The 17,512-nt window shown below is 50.7% G+C and overlaps 1 protein-coding gene across 2 annotated transcripts; it reads left to right on the forward strand.

The window, feature by feature from the left end:
- On the forward strand, nucleotides 1-16,698 carry DVL3 (dishevelled segment polarity protein 3). Of its 2 annotated transcripts, XM_012732931.1 has the most exons (16): nucleotides 1-209; nucleotides 6,222-6,291; nucleotides 6,778-6,899; nucleotides 7,018-7,127; nucleotides 7,314-7,449; nucleotides 7,626-7,719; nucleotides 7,910-7,979; nucleotides 8,586-8,725; nucleotides 8,914-8,990; nucleotides 9,106-9,173; nucleotides 9,330-9,479; nucleotides 10,055-10,186; nucleotides 10,365-10,532; nucleotides 13,533-13,748; nucleotides 13,846-14,256; nucleotides 15,085-16,698. In XM_012732931.1, the coding sequence occupies exons 1-16, from the start codon at nucleotides 49-51 to the stop codon at nucleotides 15,114-15,116; spliced, it is 2,157 nt and encodes a 718-aa protein (XP_012588385.1). In that variant the 5' UTR covers nucleotides 1-48; the 3' UTR covers nucleotides 15,117-16,698. The 2 variants fall into 2 exon arrangements, with proteins under 2 accessions (XP_012588385.1, XP_004675081.1); XM_004675024.2 differs by lacking the exon at nucleotides 15,085-16,698 and having other exon boundaries at nucleotides 13,846-14,468.
- The last annotated feature ends 814 nt before the right edge of the window (nucleotides 16,699-17,512 follow it).

Genomic DNA, 17,512 nt, shown 5'->3' on the forward strand with positions numbered 1-17,512 from the left:
GCTGCCCGAGCAGGCCGCGTGCGGGCCGCCGGGCCCGAGGCCGGAGCCATGGGCGAGACCAAGATCATCTACCACCTGGACGGACAGGAGACGCCGTACCTGGTGAAGCTGCCCCTGCCCGCTGAGCGCGTCACCTTGGCGGACTTTAAGGGCGTTCTGCAGCGACCCAGCTATAAGTTCTTCTTCAAGTCTATGGACGACGATTTCGGGTGAGGATGGGCCCGGCCTCACCTCCGGGGGACCCCCGGCCCCTCCGACTTCTAGGGGCCCACTCGGCCAGTTTTGGACTCCCCTTTGCCACTCCGGCTTCTAGCCCTACTCTGGATTGTAGAGGGTGACCGTGTCGTTTGGAGGCCCCCTGGTCGTTTTCAGAAGCTGGTAGAGCCCCTCTAGGGACTTTCCCTGCCCCTTGGGGGGAGCATTAGCCGCCGCCCCCCCCTTTTTTGGAGGGACGTTCAACTTCCCAGGAGTTTCTGCCCACTTCAGCCCCCTCACCTCCTCGGAGACCGGCGGCCCACATAGACACACCCCCAACCCTTCCCCCAACTCTACAGCTACAGTCCCCAACCCTCCTTCTGCCAAGGGAGACACCTTTTTTTGCAAGACTTGGGGTGTTTGGCATTCGGCCTTGGCCTTCTTCATCCATTCAGCTCCACAACTCAGAGCCATATTTGGAGTATTTTGCATCTAAGGGTTATACTGAGGGACTTTGAACTGGGGCAGCTGGAGTTGGGGGTGCTCAGGTGCCAGGCTGTAAGCTAAGGCTTGCAGACATGATGTCTATTTAGCTGTCTCTCCTTTCCGTTGTGGGAGACTCTGAATGTTGTCCAGGGAGCAGAGTGCCTGAACCTTGGGGCACCCACTTAACACAGGTGCTGATTTACCCCCTCTGAATCGCGGGTCCTTTTCCCTCCAGGTAGTGGCCAAGGGGAGCTAGGGGGGAAGGACCTCGCCCTGGATGGGAGGGCAGGGAAGAGTATCTTGGTATTCTCCATCTTCCACTCCCTGGTGGAGTCTTCCTCCAGCTGCTGGGCTTTGGACAGACAGAGTTGGGAAGTAGCAGCGACTTCCCCTTTAAGAGGGGATGGAATGTTGGAGCCGGAAGGTTCTGTAGCAGCTGGCCTGAGAGGGGGAGCCTGGCGATCCCTTTACCCCCCCCCCCACCCTGCAACTCCCAGGGGGCTGGGGGAGGGGGAGGCCCCCACACTAGCCTGCTCCTCGCTAACTGGGCGCTGGGCCTAGAGGCCTTGTAGAGAAGGCCTTCCTGGGCCTTCCAGGCCTAATCACTGCCTCTCCAATCCTCGCCTGAGGCCTCCTGCACAGCTCTTTGGAACGAGGCCCCAGAGTTAAGGGAGGGGAGATATTCAGCTCCCCAGTGTTCATCAATTGGGTATCTCTCGGGACCCTGACTTACTCACCTCCCTACGCCCCACCCAGGCCTGGGAAGCACGCACCTTCCGCCTTTTGCCTGGCATGTTTTGCTAGAACTCAGGGTTTGAAGAGTCCCTGCGATCATATGCGTGAATGCTTTGTATAGTGGGAAGCACTATGCAGCTTCTCACCTCATTTCTTCTGTGGTCATGGCCCCTGGCCTAGGGTAGTATACTCCGGGTGTAGTAAAGATTGCCTGGCTTCAGTCTCTGGATTGCACCCCCCTGCTTCAAAGGTTCTGAAGAGTGATGGGTTTGTGAGGGGTGCCATGAGGGGGTATAGGCCTTGGTGTGATAAAAGAATAGAGTTAGAAGAGAACAAGATACTGCCTCAGGGACATGGGGTAGGGGGAAATCAGCCACAGTCCAATTTGCTGGGGCCACCCTGGGACCAGATGTCTTGAGGGACTAGAATAGGACTATGTCTCCACCTCCCACTCATCCCTGGCTCACTGGGCCTACCCCCCACGTCCTAAGCCTAGACCTTCCCCAGCTGCCTCCCACTCTCTCAGTGCTGCTGTCAAGTCAGGCCTAACTGTAGTCATAGCAGAACCGACAATTACCCTGCCTCGCTGTTTTTAATATTGTTATTTAGGTTCACTGTCAATCTGTTTACTCTTTCTGAGCAAACAGAAAGAGCTTGACCCAATCTGTAATACAAAATCACAGGCCTGATTTTCTATTTATATTTTTATTTAAATATAAACATATTTAAAGTATGTTAAAAACAAACATTTAACTATTGAATTAAGCAATGTTCAATTCCACTCAAAGCCTCCTTGCGTGCATCTGTGCTACTTGAACCATTTTTGCAAAATATCAGAGCAGGCCATTTTAATAGAGTTGAGAACAATGCCAAAAATGAAGTGGAAGAGATTGATCTTGTTTTTATCCCCAAAAGGATTATTGAGCAGGAGGTTCATTAGGAAGGGAGGACTAATAGCTGACAAGCTTATATATATTTATACAAATGTATAATACATATATTTTTAAAAGATTTATTTATTTATGCATACAGGACTGGGGTACAAGCCAGAGGTACAGGAGTGGTGAGCGGATTCACCAGTGACAGTGACAGGCAGATCTCCGAAGTACACTGCTGAGGGGAGCAGTGGGTGGGTCAGGCGAGGTCTGCCACGCCATGTGGATCACCCCCGGCTAGCTTGCAGTGCTGCATCCTTACCCATTGCGCCACCAGGGAGGGCCTATAATACATATTTAATTTAAACTCTTTGCATTACTTACAGTGCGCCAGGGACTGGTCTAAAGGTTTTCAAATCTTTACTCACTTAATCCTCTTTACACTTCATGAAATAGGCAATAATATCCCCAATTTATAAGGTGGAAACTAGAACACAAGAAACTTAAGCAACTCATCCTTGCAGAGCTATTGGGTTATTGGAAAAGTTATGATGCATTTTTGCATGGACCTTTCCAACAACCCAGTAGCATCAGAGCTGGATTCAGCATCAGGAATCTGGCTCCAAAGTCTAAGGCCTTCATCACACAATTGTAACTGCTGTTGTTATGATCACCATTTTACGGATGCATCCTTTCTGAGGGAGATGCTGAGCCTTGGCAAATTTGAGAGGTGATAGAACTGCCCCTTACCCTACCTCCAGGAGAAGAGGGTCTGTCAGGCTAGTGACACCTGCTGACAGATGGGGAAGTGAGTCAGAGGAGGAAGGCTGCTGTTTCTCCCCTTTCTCTCCAGGTTTCCCCACTGGGGTTCTAGCTTGTGAAGCCTAACTCTCATCTGGTCCCTGGAAGTATTTGTCAAGTTTAGGGTACGCACAACTTTAAATAATTTGGGAAATAGGGCCCTCCCTGGTGGTGCAACAGGTTAAAGCACAGCACTGCAAAGCTGTTGGCAGCCACTTCCACACAAGTTCCATCCCCTGACAGGGAGCTGACCCACACAGCACAGCAGACCTCTCCTGACCCGCCCACTGCCCCCCTCAGCAGTCGATCTGCCTGTTATGCTCCCCACTCTGTCTCTGGTGAATCCTCTGGCACCCCCCCACACACACACCCCTTTGGCCTGTATCCCAGTTCTGTGTGCATAAATAAATAAATCTTTTAAAAAAAATTTGGAAATAGAGGGAGAATAAGTATTTTCAATACTGAGGAGATGGTAGATGGAAGAATAGGTACCCATGCTAGAGTGGCCTTGAACTGCGAACCGTGGTGTTGCTTTCCCTCTCCACACACTGCCTATTTCTGGGTCTTCTGGGAGCTCTCTTCTTTCCTTCCTTTCTCTGGGTCTACATTTTCCTACTCTTGGTTGAGCTTTTAAAGTTATGGCACTGTCCTTTTGTCCTTAACTGACCTAGCTCCTTGCCAGGACCCAACACCTGAGCTCACATGTTCCAGTGAACACATCTGTTCACTTCCCACTTGCAGTGTACTGCCACAGGCCAGCCACTGGGCAGTAACCGCCCAGGACAAGGCAGGCTCCAGGTCTGATGCCTCCCAAGGTCCAGCAAAGGCTTTTTCATTGAAGCACAATGAATGATGAGCAGATTTGTTTGGTCCCTACCCTTAAAATTTTCCCCCTAATTATAGTACATAGATCCTGCTGAAAGTTAACGTTGTTGACAGGGAGTGTATAAATGTTATGGAACTCTGAGCCCTTCAGTGCCACTTTGGGGGGAGAGGCCTGTGTGAGGTCCCCCAAGGCTGCTGAAGATCAGCTGATCATTGTGAGTCAGCAGAGCCTTGGCGACCTGTCAGTGACCCCCCAGAAAGAGAGGAAACATCTGTAGCATGGTTGTTGGTAGGGCCTGCTCAGGATGGGGGAGACTCACCCACCGGCTTCCCACCACAGGGGGACCCTCTCCAATCCCAGCATGCATGCCTCCTCTACCTTTGAGCCCTGGGGCTGCCCCTCTCTTTTCTTCCCAGCCTGTTCTGTCTCTGGGCTTTTTGTCCTCGTTGGCCTGAATAGCATGATTTGAGCTGCTTTCTTGGGGTGGCTGTAGGGTTGGAAATGGTGGAGTTGCCAGAGCTGGATTAAAGGGAGGAGGGCTCAGCCGTCAGTCTTGGCTGTGAGTCCAAGAATGTGAGTATCGCAAGGAGCCAAGCATATTCCAGGCTACTCCAAGTGCAAGAGGGGAACAGGCTGACCGGCTCCTTCCTTGCTTTCTTCCCTCTCTGCCCACAACTCTAGGCACATGTGTTCCTCTTGCCTCTGATCATATCTTTCTAGTTCTATACTCCTGCGATGTTTGATGCAGTGTGGGGTCCTTAAACTTTTCATTCCCTTTCTTGACCCCAAATGGTAGGCAAACTGTAGACTTGTTGACTTACTGCATGCCCCATACCAAGTTACATGTTGTTACTGCATCGTACCACCACCCTCACCCCAGATCCCCCGTGACTCCCTTACCTTCATCCTCCATACAGACCCACATCACCTTCAGTTTATAGGAAGGGATATGAAATTCCAAGGAAAGGATAGGTTTTGGCGTCAGAAGCCTGGAGTTGAATTCCAACTCTGACACCTTATAACTCTGACCTTGGACAAGTTACCAAAGTTTTTCAGTTTTCTTATTTTAAAAATGAGGATCATATCTATATGATGAAGCTAATGTGAATACTATATGTTGTAACTATAGGGAAATGTGATGGTATAGTAGGTCAGAAGAAATGCTTTGAAGTCAGGCTGACTGGAATTCAACTTCTAGCTCTTCACTTATTAGTGGTGTAACTATAGTAGTCGCCCCCCCACTTGCCGGGGATACATGCCAAGACCCCCAGAGAATGCCTGAAATTGCACACAGTAGTAAATCCTCTATATTCTATGCTTTTTCTTATACTTTACATACCTATGATAAATTATAACTTAGGTCTCACAAGAGACTAACAATAATAACTGATGTTAAAATAGAACAATTGTAGCAATATGCTATAACAATTTCTCTTAAAATATCTTACTGTGTGCAATATTTTCAGACCACCGTTGGCCTGAGGTAAATGAAATCACAGAAAGGGTGAAGGGTGGGGAGGCTGCTGAACCTCCTGAACTGAGTTTACTCTTACACAGTGACGACGAGACTGTGTCTTAGAACATTACTGAGAGTATTACATGAAATGATACAAATGCTTGGCCCATAATGCATAAGGACGAGCACTTGTTACTATTAATTTTTATAATGGCAGTGAAAGATGTTTAATGAATGTCTTTTCTTTTTCTCTTTCCTAATTTCCTGAATTCCTCGCCTATACCGCCCACATGGCTGTCAGGGTTCCCGACTGAGAAGGGAAAAGACAGTAATCAGGGTGTGCTTTTTCCTAATTTAGGGTCAGCAGGAAAGAGAAAAGCCAGCCCAGGAGAAACATGTTGGATGGGTAAAGCACTCTTGAGGTTTAGGGCGTGGCTGCACTCTTAGGGGACAGCTAGCTATTTGCCAGGTGTAATTTACAATCACCTGATGACTCAGCGGACACCCCAGAAGTCTTTCTGGGGTGTTAAAGAGCTGCCCTTGGGTGACTCCCCCCAGTTCTGTTTGAGCAGGCTGGTGCTGGTGATTTGATTCCTGATTTTTTTTTTTAAGATTTATTTATTTATTCAAACAGAACTGGGGTACAGGCCAGAGATGCAGGGATCAAACTCATGCGGAAGTGGCTTAAGCTTTTCAGTGCTGTGCTTTAACCCGTCATGCCACCAGGGAGGGCCCGATTCCTGATTTAAAGTAAAGGAACACCTGAGAGAGTTGAGGTGGTGAGGGCACTTCCATTTTCTGCTCCAGAAAACTTGCTCTGACTCCCCCCACCACCTTTTCCCTTCAGGGTGGTGAAGGAAGAAATCTCAGATGACAATGCCAAGCTTCCCTGCTTCAATGGCCGAGTGGTATCCTGGGTAAGATATCCTCCTTAACCTCCTTCCTCCTGTGGGCTGGATGGCGGAAAGGCCTGGCTGAGATTGCAGCTGGTAGTTTTATGCTTTGACATTTTAATCTTCCTTGAGTTTTCTGACTGAACTGTTTCTCACCCCAGACCTGATAGCTTTGATGACAGGTAGGGGAGTGGTGGGAAGAGGGAGCAAGCAGATGCAAAAATGTCTCTTTTGCGCCTTGAGGCAATCTATCTCAGGTCCCCTCTGTCACCTGCCAATCTGTGCCCTGGACCACCGGCCTTCTTTTTCTGCCCCCAAACCAATTCACCCACCCGTGCCTTCTAGAAACCCTATTAAGCCGGCCCTGGGTCTTTTCATCTCTCTGCCCTTGCTGGTCTTCTCCATGTCCCCTGCTTCATTCTCCCTAGGCCCTCATGCCTGCCAGAACCAGCTGTCTCCCTGTTCCCTCTGCTGCATGCCCTGTAGTACTCACCATTATCTTTCCTTCAGCTGGTGTCAGCTGAGGGCTCACACCCAGAGCCAGCGCCCTTCTGTGCTGACAACCCTTCGGAGCTGCCACCACCCATGGAGCGCACAGGAGGCATTGGGGACTCCCGGCCCCCATCCTTCCAGTGAGTGTGACCCAAGGGTGGGGAGGGCCATGGGGGGGACCGTGTCAGCTCAGCCCAGGGCTGGGGGAGGGAGCCCCCAGCCTGCCCCCTCCTCCACCAAGTCCTTTCTTCCTTATAGCCCTCACGCTGGTGGGGGCAGCCAGGAGAACCTGGACAATGACACAGAGACAGACTCCTTGGTGTCTGCCCAGCGGGAGCGGCCACGCCGGAGGGACGTTCCAGAGCACAGTGCGTTCTTCCTGAAAAGGCCCCACCCCCGCCCCAGCCCTCCCCACAGCTTCCACTCAGCTACCTGTCTATTGATCCTTCCTGAGCTCTGGGTATGCCTGGCCCAGTGCAGACCCTGGCCCGCCCCTCTCCTCCCTTCCCTTCTGTATCAGGCACTGTGAATCCAGCTGTCTCCATCCCCTGCAGCAACCCGGCTAAATGGAACTGCCAAGGGGGAGCGGCGGCGAGAGCCAGGGGGCTATGACAGCTCATCCACCCTTATGAGCAGCGAGTTGGAGACCACCAGCTTCTTTGATTCAGATGAGGATGACTCCACCAGCAGGTGGGGCTTTCATTTCTTGGGTACTGCCGGGCAGGTGACCCCTGCGGGCCCAGGGCCCTGAGGGTACTGGGCTTCTGAGAGAGATATGGACTTTGTGTTGGGGACCAGGGCCCTGCAGTGCCTGTTGTGGGGCAGGGCTGGGCCAGCCTGGTGGGGAATGACTGTGGGCCCCACAGGTTCAGCAGTTCCACTGAGCAGAGCAGCGCCTCACGCCTGATGAGACGACACAAGCGGCGGCGGCGGAAGCAGAAAGTTTCACGGATTGAGCGGGTATGGGACCTGGGGTGCAGGGAGGGTGGGGCAAGGCCCAGGCTTGCGCTTTCTTACATGCCTTGCCCTTGGGGTAGTGTTTGGAACCTTAGAGGGGTGGTATTTGAGGACTCACCTTGAGGAGGAGCTAGGCAGGAGCAGTGAGTTCCTGCCACCCCTGCCTGCTGCTCAGAGCCTCTGTCTGTTCCAGTCCTCGTCCTTCAGCAGCATCACGGATTCCACCATGTCACTCAACATCATCACGGTCACGCTCAACATGGGTGAGTCTGGTGAAGTGGCACTGTCGCGCACCTGTTCTTTGTCAGACACTGGGCAGACTCGAGTTCAGAGAGGCCCAGGAGACATTGCCTGCTTAGAATCTTTCTTTCATAGCATAAACGCAGAGCCCTGATCTCATCACCAGGGCTAGCACAGAGATAAACATGGAGGGCTGTGGAAGCGAGGGAGGCTTCCTGGAAGAGCCTTTTCTGGGTCTCCTCTCCCCATTTTCTAGCTCTCACGTTCTTTCTCTCTAATTTCTACTCTGGGACTTTTATCTCAACTTCCTCTTTAACAAGAGACAGCAGGGTATAGTGAAAAGAGCCCAAGTTAGAAATTTAAGTCTGAAATTGAATCTGCCGCATACTGGCTTTAAAAAGACACTTACATTGTTTCTGAGAGTTGCCTCCTCTGTAAAGTCGGACTAAGTTCCTTCCTCTCACAGCCAACAAGGGTTAAATTAAAGCACACTTGAACATGCTGAACAGAGTGCCTGATTCAGGGTCTATATATGTTGGTTCTTATCCCTTTCTACCCTTTCCTAATATGGGGCTCAGAATTTGAATAGGAACCTTGCTCCCTTCTCAAGGCCTTATTACTCTCTATAGAAAAGTATAACTTCTTGGGCATCTCCATTGTGGGCCAAAGCAACGAGCGTGGTGACGGAGGCATCTACATTGGCTCTATCATGAAGGGTGGGGCCGTGGCTGCCGATGGACGCATTGAGCCAGGAGACATGCTGTTGCAGGTACTGTTGTTGCCCCCCCCAACCCCTCGGTGCTGGTGTGGATAGGAGGTAGGGAGAAGTCCCTCCCCTATTTACCCTGTTCGTTCAGAGGCCTCTTGGTGGAGGGAGGACCCCCTGATCCAGCAAGTCAACATCCTTGCCCCCTCCCTACCCCAGCTGCTCATCCCACTCCTGGTCCTCTTTTCCAGGTAAATGAAATCAACTTTGAGAACATGAGTAATGATGATGCAGTCCGAGTGCTGCGCGAGATTGTGCACAAGCCTGGGTACGGATGGGACGGGGCGTCAGGGAGGAAGGGGGACGCATTTCTGGCTGTCCTGCAAGGGGTTGGGGCTGGCCACCATGCATCTTGGCCTCACCAAGGACACCCATACTTCCAGGCCCATCACCCTGACTGTAGCCAAGTGCTGGGACCCAAGTCCACGTGGCTGCTTCACCCTGCCCAGGAGTAAGTGGATGGGGGCCTCAGTCCTAAAGCTGGTATTTGACATAAGTGAGCCCTTGTCTGTCCTTCCTTCTTTGTTGCTCTGAACCTCCACACCTACCCTGTTGGGCCCAGCAGTGGGCAGGACAGGCAGCCCCTGACTCCTCACCCTCCCTGCAGGTGAGCCCATCCGGCCCATTGACCCTGCTGCCTGGGTCTCCCACACAGCAGCCATGACTGGCACCTTCCCTGCCTACGGCATGAGCCCCTCCCTGAGCACCATCACCTCAACCAGCTCCTCCATCACCAGTTCCATTCCTGACACAGAGCGTGAGTATCCAGTCCTGTTCCTTGGGGTCAGGAGATGGGGCCCGGTAGTGACGAAGGGACTAAGTGTGGCTCACATATTTGAGTGTCCAGGGGAGCTGGAGACAGAACTCGGTGGATTGCGGCTACCGCACGCTGCAGCTTCCCTCGGTGGGCACCTGACTCTCACTAAATAGTATTTTCTCTGAACCCGTGTTGCACACCCATGGAGCCTGTTTCTGCTTGTAAGATGGGACTAACGATGTGCACTTTACCAGGTTCCTGTGGGTTTAATGAGAGGATATAAGTGAGGCATCAGTCACAGTGTGTGACTGCTCTTTTTATCATAACCCATTATACACTGTGTTCATTGCCTTCATTGACATTATTTCATTTTCTCTTCAGACATCCTTATAAAATAGATACTAAAGTCCCTAGTTTTAGGAAAAGGGAACTGAGTGTCCAGGAATGCAAGAACTTGCCTAACAGTTGTTTGTAATTTTTAGGTTGTAGAGCTAGAGAGCAAGATCCTAGCTGCCCGCCACCTCCCCCTCCCCCCCCACCCCCGTCTGCCTCACCATTCTGCCTCTCACCCCTAGGCCTAGATGACTTCCACCTGTCCATCCACAGTGACATGGCAGCCATTGTGAAAGCCATGGCCTCCCCTGAATCCGGGCTGGAGGTCCGAGACCGCATGTGGCTCAAGATTACCATCCCCAATGCTTTCATCGGTGAGAGGAAAGACAGGGATGGCACAAAGAACAGGGGTGGGGGATGATGGGAGAGGGTAAGTGGGGGGGTCTCAAAACACCTTGAGGTGCTCCTATGAGCTCCAGTCTCAAGGCTTCTGTGAGGCCTGATGAGCCCAAATCAGGTGGCCTCCCAATCCAGTGGTGACATTGTCCCCAGGCTCGGATGTGGTGGACTGGCTGTACCACAACGTGGAAGGCTTCACTGACCGGCGGGAGGCCCGCAAGTACGCCAGCAACCTGCTGAAAGCTGGCTTCATCCGCCACACCGTCAACAAGATCACCTTCTCTGAGCAGTGCTACTATATCTTCGGTGACCTCTGCGGTAGTACGTGCCTCCCCCATCTCCTTACCCTCTCTCCTGGCTGGAGTGGGAAGGTACCCAGAGCTGTGGCAGCCAACTGCAAGGAATGTGGAGAAGGGGGCAGCGGAGCTTAATGCCTGAAAGTTCTGTAGTGGGGGCGATGCCCACTCTAGCCTCTTTCCCAGCTCTGCATCCCCTTCTTGCGGCGGGGATTTCCTAAGTGTCTGCCTGGGGCTGGCGCCATGCTAGCTGTTTTCAAAGCATTATCTCACTTAAGTCCTCACGATGTCCATCCCGCCATTGGGGGTATGGATTACTATCCCTGATTTCAGCTGAGGGAACTGACATTTGTAGAAGTTAAATAGTCTCAGGTCTCACAGCTAGAAGCAGAAGAGAGGCCTTAGCTCTAGGTCTTTCTGGCTTCAGGTTTCTTATTCTTCCCACCACCCAGGACTGCTCTGATGTATGTAGTACTACAGAGGCATTGTCTCAGCAAGGCCACACAGAATTCCCATCTTTGACCCCCTTCTAAGTCTCCCAGCAGGTTCCACCAGAGCAGGGCCAAACACACAGCTTCTTAGGCCCCTGCAGGCAGGCCTTGCCTCAGGATAAGGCTGGAGAAGTTCTCAGGACCAAGTTATGAGGACCCCAAACTGCCCCACGGAGTTTGGACTTTGTCCTGAAAGAGTACAAAGCCACTTGTGGTTATTAGGCAGGAGCGGTCTGTAGGGTTCCCTGACCCTCCCTTTTCCTTCGGAGCTTGTGGATAGCTTCTGAGAATGGGAATCCTCAAAAGACAGGATTACTTAGGGCTGGATGCAGAAGCCCATCTTTCTGCCTGAGTGAGCCTTTCCTCTGTGGGCTAGCGAATAGAAGCCAATTCTTTTTTTTTTTTTTCTATTTTTTATTTATTATTATTTTTTTAAATAATATAATAGTTTGCTTTTACATCATTTTGTGACTTTTTCCATCTCAGTTGTAATCCCCTTGGGCTTCCCAAAAGCCAATTCTTAAAAGTGGTTAAATTCTAGGGGCTAGTATGGCTGTTCTGACAGATCACAAGTGCCTGGTGGAGGGTTGGGTCCCTGCTCCTCTCCAGCTCTAGTATAATCTGCAGAGTAGTGATAGATGCATAGTGTTTTGGAGTCAGATAGTTTGAGTTCAAGTCCTAGCTCCAGCCTTACTATGTGAACATGAGTAAATAATGCGACCTTTCAATGCCTCAGTTTTTTGCTCTGTGAGATGGAGATAGTAGTAGAACCTGTCTCCTAAATCTATTTTGAGGACTGCTTTTAGCAGTGTGTTTGATCCATAGTAAGCAGGATATAAAATTTGTCCATTAGTCAAGTCATATTTAATTGATTCTCAGTTGAACAGTTTTTTCACTTTTCAGTGTCTGAATTGGGGTTCATCTTATGATCAGTGTCTTCTTAGATTCAATCAGACGTGGTTATTATCATCATTAGCAGAATTCATTGCTAGCCTCGGATCACAGAGACACATAGAGTTTCTCATAGTATCTGTGGCTTTTGCTCAAGAGACATGGCTCCTTCTCTCTGGCCTCCTGGGTCTTTACCCATGGACCAAGGCCACCAGAGGCCCAGCCCAGGGACATGCTGACAAAATAGGCCTTTTCCTTCTCACTAGCTGAGATCTCAGCAGGGACTGTAGCAGGCTCAAAGAAAAGAGCCTGGAGCCCTGGGGCACATAGTCACTCTTCTCAGGACAACCACCAGGAGACCAAAAAGTAGTCAAAAGTCTTTGATCACAGCAAGGCAGAATCCTGCTTCCCACCTCCTCCTCCCACCCTCACTTTATCGCTAACTGCTGGCCTTCACAGGTTGATGGCTTGACTTGCAGACACCACAGAATGCTTCAGCCTGTTCAGAGACCCTCCTCACCTCTTCTCCCCTGGACATTGGGCTGGCTCAGTCTGTGTCTGGCAGGGGACCCCTAGGGCAATTACCACTTGCAGAACCCTGTGACCTGGTGTACATGGGGTGTAAGCAGGGTCCCTGGCAGGTCAATCCTAGTGGTCTCTTACACTTCCTTCCAGGGGATTCCAACATTGCTGAGGGCAGCCTTGTCTTTAAGGGTACACTTAGGGAAACCAGAGTCATGAAAGAAGTCATGTTAATACAGTGAGACAAGTACTGTGAAGAACCAGGCCTGACTGGAAATGGGGTGGAGAGCACAGAGAAGGCATCTAAGTTGCTTTCTTTTTGGGCCTTTCCTACCCGACTTCCACCAATGGTCACTATATGGGGAGGCTCTGAAAGGCCATATGGACATTCTGGCTTCTAATGGGTATTTTTTAGACCTGGGTGAGGAGGGGAGGGCAAAATTACACCTGTACTTCCCCAAACTTCTCCCTGCTCCTCTCCAATGACCTCATCCAGAAGGTAAGGAGAAAGTGAGCGACTTTGAGCTCCTGTTCTGACTACAGTTTAGGTTGGCCTCCGGCTGGGCATTTAACCTCTCTGGACTTTACTTTCCTCACCTGGAAAAAATGTGAATAATACTTTCTTCATAGAGTTACATGAGCTGAAGTGCTTTTGTATTGTCACTGATAAATTATACGTACACAGTGCCTGGTGGTATCTGATATTACAAGCCTGCCACATTCCCCAGTGAAAAAAGGAGAAAATTGCCAAATAAGGATTTTGCCCCCTTCTTCCACCCCTCTGTGAAAAGAGATCATGCCTGACACTTGACCTCCAGGGAAAAGGGAATTGGGTGTCAGGATTTGATATTGAGCCTCTGAAATGGTGACTCGGGGCTCTCCTGAGGAGGCTTTTCCCTGGACCTACCGCTGCAACCTTTCTCTCACCTTCTCCGGTAAGTGGCAGAGAGGGTTTGAAGGAGCCCGAAGTCTCTGGCCTATGTCTCCTCCACTTCAAGGGAGAAACTACCAGGGCTGCTGGTGTTCCAGATGCACTCCCTCACCCCAGACCTAGGCTGGAGGGGTACAGAGGATTATGGGTTGGAGAGCCAACTCATCCAGCCCTCTTCTCCCCCCCACAGACATGGCTAACCTGTCCCTCCATGATCACGATGGCTCCAGTGGCGCCTCAGACCAGGACACGCTGGCCCCTTTGCCGCACCCGGGAGCTGCCCCTTGGCCCATGGCTTTCCCTTACCAGTACCCACCACCTCCACATCCCTACAACCCGCACCCAGGTTTCCCTGAATTGGGCTACAGCTATGGTGGGGGCAGCGCCAGCAGTCAGCACAGCGAAGGTAAGGCAGAGGAACATCGGAGAGGGGCTCAGGCTGGGCCCAGGCTTCCTCCATAAGCTCTGAACATCTCCCACCCCTGCATGCTTGTCCTCTACAGGCAGCCGGAGCAGTGGGTCCAACCGCAGTGGCAGCGACCGTCGGAAGGAGAAGGACCCGAAGGCCGGGGACTCAAAGTCAGGTGGCAGCGGCAGTGAGTCGGATCACACAACTCGAAGCAGCCTGCGGGGGCCACGAGAGCGGGCACCCAGTGAGCGCTCCGGTCCCGCAGCCAGTGAGCACAGCCACCGAAGTCACCACTCACTGGCCAGCAGCCTGCGCAGCCACCACACTCACCCAAGCTACGGCCCCCCTGGCGTGCCCCCTCTCTACGGCCCCCCCATGCTGATGATGCCCCCACCGCCTGCAGCCATGGGGCCCCCAGGAGCCCCTCCGGGCCGTGACCTGGCCTCCGTGCCCCCTGAACTGACCGCCAGCAGACAGTCTTTCCGCATGGCCATGGGAAACCCCAGTGAGTTCTTTGTGGATGTGATGTGAGCAGGGCCCTTCCCCTTCTTCCATCCCACCCCACCCCTGCTGGCTGAGACCCTCTCTCCATCCGTCCATCTTTTTTACTTTGTCTGGTACCTGGAAGGGTAATAAATGGAACTAAATTCAGGCGCGCTAACTGCTAGCTGGGTGCAGCGAGGATGGGGTGCACCCACCGATCACCGCTGTAGCCCCTAACCTGCAACTCACCCCAGTTTGTGCCCTCTGCCCACTAACCACTGCGCAGGATATCCCAAGATCTTTCCTGTCCCTGGGACCAACTTGCCAATGCTGGTCCTTACTCCCCTCCTCCCCAAAACACTTCAGAAGTTGATCCTAAGCCCTTCAGTGGTGCCCTTAGCCCTGCCTTTCTCCCACTCAGTTCCCTTTCACCATGCAGTCGGCTACATCTTCCCTCTTCACCCGTCCCCTCAAGCATGTGTGCCAATATCTTGAATTCACCTGCCACAACACTGATAATTAACAAAATAGTTGCTTCATCTACCCCTCCTCCTAACCCAACCCCTGCCCGTCAGTCCTGCATCCCAGAGCTGCAGTCACCTCCGGTAACCCATGTTATCCCTGCCTGGGCTCAGCCCTTACCAGAAGCCCAAAGAGGCCCTCTCAGTTGCCTGAGCTATTAGTGGCTTTCAGGGAGCTTCTGAACTCTACCCCTTCCCTGTGCCTGCTCTGTGTGCCGGTTCCTTCAGACCCCTAATCCTACTAACCAGCAGGCTCGTCTCACCTCTGGGCCTGAAACATTTCTTTTCTTTCTTTTTTCCTCCCCCAATTTTTCCTGGGCCTGGAGCAGCCAAGAATTTCGGGCTGTTTGACTTTCTGTGAACCCCCAGCAAGGGGAGGCCCAGCCTCGGAGGAGACCAGGAACCCAGCTTCAGCAGCCCCTCAGGGCTTCCCAAGGATATTCAGCCCCCACACCCGCACTTCAACATGTTGAGTCACTAGACTTCTGGGGAGGATCCCCGCTTCTCATCCATCTGTGAGACTCTGTTCCCCTTTCCAGAGAGTACCTGCTGTTCATGAGCTCACTCTCTCTCACATTGGTGTGCACACAAACGCAAATGTATACACACGTGCCTATGCAAATTTGCTTAATCTCAGGGCTGGTCCCTGGTAAGGGGGCTGGACCCTCTCTCTTAGTCCTCTCCCACATTATGGGGCTGGTCCCCTTCCCTTTTCCCTTCCTCAGAGCCTCAAACCTCCCACACGTGTCCCTATCATCTTCCTACCAGAATAAAGCCCATAAGCTAGGTCTCAGGCTGGACTCAGCAGAGGATTCCCTCAGAAAATGAACAAGCTATTCTCACCCTGGCCCCCAAGCATCACCCCTTCCCCTGTTTTCACAATCACCATATTAGCCCAAGGCAAGATTGGGCAGAGGGACTTGAGGGACTTTCAGACAGAGTGCATGTTTTCTTTTTTATCTTCTACTTCACTTGAAACGAATCAGGTGACTTTGTCTTTAAACTTCTTTCTATAAATTCTGACTTACCTGGGCTCCCATATTTTTAGGACTGGGTTGTCAAATGTGAAATGAAGTCCTAAGCAAAATTTTGGCCTTCATTCATTTAAAAAATACTTCCTGGATTTTGGGTGAGTGAGGGCTTTGTTGGAAGTATGACTCAGTTTTAACCTGCCTTCTAAGATCTCTGGATTTGCTCCCAAACCAGATTATGGCTTCCTTTATAGGGCTACCTCCTGTTCTCTTCCTTCTCTGACTCTCTTAAGAATTACTCCACTGTTGTTCATGCCTCCAGTATTGATGCTCCCAATGTTCTGTCTCGTTCACTTCTCTATTTACTCCCCAAATGTTGTCATCCATCCTTATGCCCTCATCTGCCACTGACATGCCGTTGGTCACCAGATATACATATAACATATATGTATACATATCTCCAGTCCTAAGTTCCTTCCAATCTTTAGAACTATATTTTAGTCACCCACTGAACATCTCCTTGGATATGTCCACAGTGACTCAACTCATTTTCCCCACCAAGTGTGGTTATCCTGAATTCCAGTCCTGATAACTTTCATTACAATCTACATAGACTTGCCATCTACAAACATTTATAGACTTAAAATTCCTTATTAGCATCGTATCTCCATTCCACTCCAACAATCTTGTGAATCTGGCCCTTCCTTTCTCCTCTCCTCTAGTTCACTGGAGCATAGGATTTGAAGTCAGGTTGTTCTGGGTTTGAATCCCAGCTCTGCTTTTTGATTGCGTGATAGGAGAGTTATTTAATCTCTCTGAGCCTCAGTTCCCTCATATGTAAAATGACAATAATAATACCTACCTCACAGGGTTGTTGTGAGGATTTAAATTAGATATTGTACGAGAAGTGCCTAGCACAGTGCCTGGCACACGGTAGAATAGGTGCTCAATAAATGGTAGCTATTATTAATATTTTTTTATTATTGTTATCAACTCTAAATTGGTAAGAGTTTAAGATATGTATTCAAGATAAAGCTTTTGGAAAGGTTGAGTGAAGCTTTGAGTACTGTTTCAAGGGTAGAAATGACTTTTCCATCACTTTAATGGCTTCAGACAGGGGCCACAGTTTAAAGAATGCTTCCACATCCTGGTTTCTGGCAGGAGTATGCTAGGGACAGTAAGATTTGCACATAGGCTTGATCCTTCTTACCCTCCCTGACATGAAGGACTTGGTCCTGCCCTGATAAGACAACAAAGTATCTGCCTATAGTAAGAAAAGAAAACACATTTCTGGAGATCAAGCTGGCATGTCCAATAAAAAGCCAGTGACCTCCATTTAAACACTAAGATGAACTGCATCAGAGAGGGAATTTCAAATCCCATGTCCAATTAAATTTGGCTCGCCAAAGGTTTTCTGAAGGATATAAATGTCACTAGAAGGCACATAGTTCCTGGCTTTGAGGAGCTCATCACATAGATACATATAGCTGAAGTGGAACAGGCACGTTCATACAAAACTGAGCTAGTTTCTTTCAAGTATCTCTCCCATCACTTCCTGTCCTCGGTCTTGATCCTTAGGGAAAGACTCAACTCAGTAACAATTGCCATGAGTAAAGCTTGGGAGAATCAGAGGTGGCCTTAGAAAGCCACCTAAGTTGAACACAGACACCTCCATCAGCCAAGTGGTGCCTTTGTGTGTAAACTTTGGACAGCTAGTCCTCGTACTTCGAAGACAGAAAAGGCCTGCGGCAAGCAAAGGATTAACTTGCGGGCTTCCAAATTGCAC

This window comes from Condylura cristata, unplaced genomic scaffold (assembly GCF_000260355.1).
Source record: "Condylura cristata isolate star-nosed mole 26May11 unplaced genomic scaffold, ConCri1.0 scaffold00003, whole genome shotgun sequence".
NCBI lineage: Eukaryota > Metazoa > Chordata > Mammalia > Eulipotyphla > Talpidae > Condylura > Condylura cristata.

Excerpts from the sequence above, each read along its gene's own strand:
- DVL3 (XM_012732931.1), top strand. The coding sequence starts at position 49 with ATGGGCGAGACCAAGATCATCTACCACCTGGACGGACAGGAGACGCCG. Across the intron at positions 7,980-8,585 it reads CACGGTCACGCTCAACATGG|AAAAGTATAACTTCTTGGGC; the intron begins GTGAGTCTGGTG and ends TACTCTCTATAG. Across the intron at positions 9,480-10,054 it reads TTCCATTCCTGACACAGAGC|GCCTAGATGACTTCCACCTG; the intron begins GTGAGTATCCAG and ends TCTCACCCCTAG.